The sequence below is a fragment of the Pteropus medius genome, unplaced genomic scaffold (assembly GCF_902729225.1).
Source record: "Pteropus medius unplaced genomic scaffold, Ma_sr-lr_union100, whole genome shotgun sequence".
Classification (NCBI taxonomy): domain Eukaryota; kingdom Metazoa; phylum Chordata; class Mammalia; order Chiroptera; family Pteropodidae; genus Pteropus; species Pteropus medius.
In genome coordinates, this window is record NW_024340701.1 from 3,103,433 (window position 1) to 3,110,881 (window position 7,449).

A 7,449-nucleotide genomic window follows, 5' to 3' on the forward strand; every position below is an offset into this window, starting at 1 on the left:
GACTCTAGCAGCCTGACTCCAGGGTCTCTGCTCTTAACTACTATGCAGAGCAGGAAACTGAGGCTGGGAAGGTGAAGTAACCTGCTGTCATACAGCCTTGTGACTGTGGAGCGCAGCTGTGTCTCAGGCCTCGCATGCCCGAGCTTTGACCACTGCGCGGCGCTGTCGGGACAGCAGCCGGTCTACCCACTCAGCTCTTGCCCACGTCCAGTGCCCATCTCCCCTTTCACCTCCCAGAGGTTGAGATAGGCTCAATTTGAGCTAGTGCTACTCGTTGCTGGGTTCCTGAAGGGAGGCCAGGGGAAAAAGAGGCCTAACGGGATGATAAGAAACCGAGCCGACGAGAAAAAGGACACAGGACCAACCTTGGGTGCACAGGATTCTGAGAGAGGAAGGCAAAACTGGCTCGGGGCTGCGGTCAGGGTTCTAAGAAGGAGGTCCTGCTGCCTGTCAGTAGAGTCTACAAGTCCAGCTAGAAAGTTGGGGGACAGCCCTTCAGTGAGACTAGGAGTGGGGGAGAGGGGAAAACTGAGGGAGGGATTCCCAGACCCACGAAGAGACATCTAGGCAAATGAGGGGTTTCCACAGGAAACGGAGACAAAGATTCACCGAAAGCGAGAAAGACACAGAGTCACAGAGACTGAGACAAATGGATACCGAGACAGAAAAAAGTCGGAGTGCAGGCAAACTCTGAGCGACCGCCCGGTCAGCGCTCCCGGAATGCGGGCGCCGCACAGAAGTTTCGGGGAGGGAGCGATGGGCAGGCGGCGCACTCCCCCGCTCTCCCCGCGCACACTCCCGCGTCCAGAGTCCAACCGCGCGGCAAGGGGTGGCGGGGTTCCCGCCTTTGAGGGAGAGGGGAGCAGTCGAAATCTCTCACCTCTCCGAGGCCCGAGGAGAGCGCCAAGTTTGCTCCTTGCGATCACTCAAGTGCGTCTCTCCTTGGGCCGGAAGCCGCTCGGGCTCCAGCAGGCCTGGCTCCCGCGGCGTTGGTCCGGGCGCTGCCTTGGGGAAAGATGATGGGTGGGGACTGTCGCTACTTCTCCTGACTGGCGCCCGCGTGAACCTTAACATCCAGGGGCCGAGCGCACCGAAGGCAGAGACTCCAAGGAATGGAGGGTTTGCAGGATCTGCGGGGAAGAGGAGGACCCGCCTCGGGCCACCCAAGCCTAGCTCCCGCCGCGGCATCTGTTCGTTCCCGCCGGGCCCCTCCGCGGAGGCACTCCGCCCGCCCCCTCCCGCCCCGCCCCACCCGGTCCAGGGAGCTCCGCCCCGGGCTCACGCTCTTCCGCCTTAGGCAGCCGCTAGGTGGGAGGGACGAATTCCCCGACCCCCCACCCCGGGAAGGACTGGGGGCCGAGAACGGTCAGGGTGAGGGAAGGCCTCAGCTCCTTCCTCCCGCGCCCCGGGTGCAGGCCCGAGCTCGGGCTCCCGGGGCAGCGGAGAGAGCTGCGAGTCCGGTGCTCGCAGAGAGGTGCGAGCGGCCGAGGTGGGCCACGAGGGGGCGCTGCGGCGCTGGGGGACACCCCTCCCTGCCTGCCTCAGTCCCCCGCCCCCTCCCCGCCCGCGCGCAAAACACACTCGCCCTAGAGGCAGCGCGGCGGATCCCGAACCGCGGCCGGAGCGGAGCCGGAGAACGGCGGTGGCGGCGGCGGCACCATGACCCTGGGCAGCTGCTGCTGCGAGATCATGTCCTCCGAGAGCTCCCCGGCCGCGCTGTCCGAGGCCGAAGCAGACATAGACGTGGTGGGCGGAGGCGGCGGCAGCGGTGGGGGGGAGCTCCCTGTCCGCTCCGGGCCCCGCGCCCCCCGGGACGTGCTCCCGCACGGCCCCGAGCCTCCCTCGGAGGAAGCCGAGGCGGACGCAGCTGAAGATGAGGAGTCCGGCGGCTGCTCGGACGGCGAACCCCGCGCTCTAGCGCCCCGGGGGGCGGCGGCCACAGCGGGAAGCCCTGGGCCAGGCGCGGCGGCGGCCCGGGGCTCGGCTGGGCCCGGGCCGGGACCGCCGTCGGGGAGCGCGGCGACGCGGAGCCCGCTGGTGAAGCCGCCCTACTCGTACATCGCGCTCATCACCATGGCCATCCTGCAGAGCCCCAAGAAGCGCCTGACGCTGAGCGAGATCTGCGAGTTCATCAGCGGCCGCTTCCCCTACTACCGGGAGAAGTTCCCCGCCTGGCAGAACAGCATCCGCCACAACCTCTCGCTCAACGACTGCTTCGTCAAGATCCCCCGCGAGCCGGGCAACCCGGGCAAGGGCAACTACTGGACGCTGGACCCGGAGTCGGCCGACATGTTCGACAACGGCAGCTTCCTGCGGCGCCGCAAGCGCTTCAAGCGGCAGCCGCTACCGCCACCGCATCCACACACGCACCCTCATCCGGAGCTGCTGTTGCGTGGCGGAGCTGCGGCGGCAGGGGACCCCGGCGCCTTCCTGCCGGGCTTCGCCGCTTACGGCGCCTACGGCTATGGCTACGGGTTGGCGCTCCCGGCCTACGGCGCCCCCCCGCCGGGCCCGACCCCGCATCCGCATCCACACCCGCACGCCTTCGCTTTCGCTGCCGCAGCCGCCGCTGCGCCTTGCCAGCTGTCGGTCCCCCCAGGCCGTGCCGCTGCGCCTCCACCCGGACCTCCGACGGCCTCGGTGTTCGCGGGCGCAGCCTCGGCTCCGGCCCCTGCGCCTGCCCCGGGCACAGGGTCGGGCCCAGGCCCGGGGCCCGCAGGCCTGCCCTCCTTCCTGGGCGCGGAGTTGGGCTGCGCCAAAGCCTTCTATCCCGCGTCACTGAGCCCTCCCGCAGCCGGCACCGCGGCTGGTCTGTCCACCGCACTCCTGCGCCAGGGCCTCAAGACGGACGCGGGTGGTGGTGCGGGCGGCGGGGGCGCTGGGGCCGGGCAGAGGCCTTCCTTCTCTATAGACCACATCATGGGCCACGGTGGCGGCGGGGCAGCACCCCCGGGCGGAGGCGAGGGCTCGCCAGGATCGCCGTTCGCGGCGGCGGTGGGCCCTGGGGGTCAAGCCCAGGTCTTGGCCATGCTGACTGCCCCGGCCCTGGCTCCAGTGGCCGGCCACATCCGCCTCTCGCACCCCGGGGACGCGCTCCTGTCCTCAGGCTCCCCGTTTGCCAGCAAAGTCGCCGGTCTCAGTGGCTGCCACTTCTGAACCCCGTCGTGCTCAGGGCCACTTAGGCCCGCACTCCTCAGCCTCTCCCGGGAACTCTTGCCGTCCCAGCAGAACTCAGGGAGTCTATTTATGAAGACCTTGGGCCGGCGCGCGTGACTTGGCACTTAAGGCTCCACGCTCAGAATCTGATAGTTGGGACGAAGCGGGCTTCATCGCTCAGGGAGAGGTTCGGGTCTACGCGACGAGGTCGCAAGCCAGGATCCCATTCCGTTTTGAGCTGTAAAAGGGGAGGGGGGAGTCTTCGCTTTTTCCCAGCCTCTGCGCCTCTGACAGCCCCGGAAGAATGCGTTCCCGGAGAGATGCCCGCCCGGGCCCTGCGGATCCCGCCAGAAACACCATCTGCGCAAAGAGGTCTTCCTCTCTGCCTCTCCCTCACTCCTTCCCCTACTTTGAGGCCCTGTTTGTCCAATATTATAATTTAAAGACACCTATTATCCGCTTCGTGCTTAAAGGAAAATTCAACTTTTTTTACTCTTGCTGTTCTCCAAGGAAGTTCGTTATCTCTGAAACCTAAAGCTCTGTCTGCACAGGCAAGCTGAACGGAGATGTGAAGCGAGGAGTCTCCACAATTCCCGTGGAAACCCTGGATCCCACTCCACTGGGGAACATCCTTCCTCTTTCGTGTTGGGGTGCTTTTGAAGGAACTTTCCCCCTTTCCCGTGGCCGGCTGGGTCCAGCCAACCAGGGCCAGCAGCCCTCTCAGCATTCTGCTCTGTCTCAGGCCCTGGGATATTTATTGTGGCTAAAGGCAATGAGGTTGGGGTGGGAGAGGAGGGTCTGGGTCAGGGACTGGAGAGGTGGGGGTGGGGTGGGCGAGGGCGCATCCTGTGGCAGGGGGTCCTGTAATTATGTGTAAATATCTGTACAGCGGGCTGCTATCTGCATTCTCCGTCCACTGGGTGAGCATCGATTTAGACTTCTCCACTGCGGGGAGACTCAAATCGTCTGATGGTTTGTGTGGAAGAAAAGAAAAATCTGTCTCCCCCAACTTCCCATTGGTGTCAATTGAATAAATGTATGTGAACTCCAGCAGTTACCAGCTCAGTCTGCTTGCCTGCACTCCCCTGTTTCCCAGTCTGGGCTCTCCCAGAAGACCCCCAGCTTCCAGGCAGAGGTGGACCAAGGTAAAGCCCTGGCCAGCCCCAGGCGGGCAGAGGAGGGCTTGGACTTATCATCAGGTACAGGGGATACTATGGCCTTGTGTTAATGGGCCTTCACTGTTAATGGGCCAGGACTCTGGGAAGCCTGTGACCCCTTCAGCACTTTCATTTTCGCTCTGGTCCAGGAAGGTTTCTGCCTGGGATTCCGCAGAGAGGTTTTGTTTCAAATGCACCTGGGGAGTCTTTTTATTTTTGAGTTTAGACTTTAGAGTGGCCTCGGCAGATTTGGGTGCCCAGTGCATATGGATACTACACCCATTAAGTACAATTCAAATGCCTGTTTTTCTTGCTGCATTTTTTGTGTGCCCTCTGTGTGCTGCTGTGTGCGGAGGCTTTTATGGAGCTTGTGATTCGGGTTTGTATTCGTTTGGGTCATCACGTATCTGTGCCTTATTGTCTTTCGTTGTGGGGGGTGACTTGTATTTCAGGATATCTGTGTTTTTATTTCTATGTGTATTTGTGAATGTGTGTCTCTGTGATTCTCTGTCACTGTCTCTTTTTATGTCTCTAAGAGAGACGTTTCCCTTTGGCCACTGTGGGGCCTTCTTTGATACCCCCTTCCCTACCCTCTATGGAACAGTTGGGTGAAAGACTTGAATTGGGGACTGTGAAACCCCTCTCTTTTCCAGTCTAAGGAGATTAGAGGTTCACTGTGTGCTAAAGGAGAGAGTCAGTGCAGTCCTACTCCGTTAGGGTAGACCTCCTCTCATAGCCATGAACTTAGGATAAACGTCCAGGCTCATAAATAGAACTTATTGCCCGAGTGCAAAGCCACTGGGGCTGGCTAGAGTCTTCCATAAGCTCTTTGACCCTCCCAGCTTGATGCCTGTGTCTGGGACTCCCAGTGGCCAGACTGGCAAGCATGTTGGGTGAGAGGTGATGCTTTGGATGAAACAAAGATGGTTATTTTATAGCTCTTTTCTCTGTGCATTCAACTGAGGTTATGGGGAAGAAAAATATGGAGGTACATAAGAGGCAGTTCAGCTTTTACAGAATATAGACACATGCAGAGGGTGAGAGTTGGGAGACAAGTGACAGAAGGAAGAAGACAGATGTAGAGAACTTGAGAGGGGCAGGTAGGGAGAAGCCATACAGGTCTCTTTAACCAGATTACCAGGCATTAGCAATAGTAGGGGGAAAGGAAGATGAGGACAGAGTGCCCTGCAGGAAGAGGGTCAGGATCAGGGTAGGAAGGATGCACCAGGGCTGGGGAAGAGTGGTTGGGATTCCTCAGACGAGGTTTAGGGTGCATATGGTAAATGCAGCCCCTTAGTCAGAGGTGACGTGCCCTCTCTTCCATCTTGTTGAAAGACTGCAGAGTGGAGGGAGATTGAATTCAGTTGGCTACCTCCCCACGATTTTATCAAATAGCCCAAGAGAAGTAAGGTTAGATTCCATGGTAAAAAGAGGGAGTATCTGTTGATACTGGGATCGTGGTCTCTAGCTGGCTGCTTAGTTGACTTACGTTGCTGGGTTTGATTTTATTTCTTTTCACTTGAGGAAGGTTGAACATGACTGTGTGTATTTGCCCTCAGTAAAACACTTTGTGGCTTATGTGATCTCACTTACCATGAATATGCCACTCCCAGATATTAGGTTGGAGCTTCAAGTAAAAGTTTTGTCAATTGGTTTTTTCTCTCTAGAAGAGAGAAAATTTAGTCAGCCAGAATTCATATCTGATGGTGGATAGATAGATGAGATACTCCCACAACTACTACCTTCCAGGAGAAGCAGCAGATCTAGATTCCTCAATGTGACTTAATGAACATGTGTGTGTGTGTGTGTGTGTGTGTGTGTGTGTGTGTGTGAATTTATCTGAGTGTATTGCTTGTGTTTATGTGTGTGTCAGAGAGTATCAGAAAAATGCAGAAATAAAAGAATTGGGGAAGAGTGAGATGCACCCTTTCAGGAGTTTCTAGGGAGCTTGGGACCCCAGACCCATAACTCAGACCCGGGTTTCCCGGGGGGGTCAAGAAGGCCAGATATGGGCCAGATATAATTATGGGTGAGAGCTGGGGGCCAGAAAGAAGCCACTGATGCCCAATTGGCTTTGGAAAATATCAAAAAGAATTGCTGAAGGTGGAGAGAAGAAGGGTGTTTGGAATTTGGGACTCCTTTAGGTTGTGTGGGCCAGAAACTTGTTAATTAGGAGCTGGCAAAAGCCCACCTGGGACCTAGACTGTAGGGAGGCTGCAAGGAGAAGGATGAGGAAATTGCAGATTTGTCTGGTAGAGTTCTTCCCCAGACCAGAGAGGCTCTATAAATGGCTCCTTCCCACCCTGCGGATGCACAGGGGTGGGTGTTCAGTGTAAGGCTGCTGACTTAGAAGGCCAGCCTCCAGGGAGGAGAAACAGGCCATCCCAGCTCCAGCTTCTGCTGTGGGTTCCCTTGCTGTCTGCGTAGAGATAGCTGAGCTCTGCCCCGGTGGGCCCCAACAATCGGTGACAATAATAAGAAAATATCCAGGGCACACCTTTATCTCTCGAGGTGAGAAAAAAAATGCTAAGAAATCGGATTGGGGTTCAGAGAGTGCTGCCGAGAGCGGGCAGTTTAAAGGGGAAGAAAATTGGCGAATTTCACTGGTCAATTTCACTTCATTTCGTTCAATTTCGTTCAATTTCATTCCTTTTCATCCGGTGCCTGGAGGCCCGAGGCCACAAGGAGGGGGATGGGGTCTTTCCGGACAGAATTTCTCCCATCTTGCAGATTTATTTTCTGTGGCTGAGAACAGCCTCGATTCTCAAACTTTGACATTCTTTCTGCCACGGCGAAGGGCAGTTATTTTATATTATTTTATTGAAGAGTATTTGGTTTGGGTGATCGAGGCGCATGGTGAACGTCTTCCCACTTCTCTCTTGCAGGCCAATTAAAGTGGTTAATTCTTTTCACCGCTGATTCCTCCCCATCCTTCTTTCTCCTGGGGCACCCCGGACCACCCAGGAGCGGGAGTTGAGGTGGGGGCGGACACTTCCCCTCCATATCCAATTTGTTCTCGCCACAGCAGGCGCGTCTTCGTGGTTACAAAGCGCTTTTCCCCTGATGACTTTTTTCCCCTTTTCAAAAACACTTCACTCTCTCCCCTTCAACTAGCAACCGTCCCCAGGCTCACCCC

General features: G+C 57.8%; 1 protein-coding gene across 1 annotated transcript; it reads left to right on the plus strand.

Annotated features, from left to right (window-relative positions):
• Positions 1–1,002: 1,002 nt before the first annotated feature.
• On the plus strand, positions 1,003–4,209 carry FOXD2 (forkhead box D2). Its single transcript, XM_039885568.1, has one exon. The coding sequence runs from the start codon at positions 1,660–1,662 to the stop codon at positions 3,154–3,156; it is 1,497 nt and encodes a 498-aa protein (XP_039741502.1). The 5' UTR covers positions 1,003–1,659; the 3' UTR covers positions 3,157–4,209.
• Positions 4,210–7,449: the final 3,240 nt, after the last annotated feature.

Bases quoted from the DNA above. Each gene is read 5' to 3' on its own strand.
- FOXD2 (XM_039885568.1), top strand. From the start codon at position 1,660: ATGACCCTGGGCAGCTGCTGCTGCGAGATCATGTCCTCCGAGAGCTCC.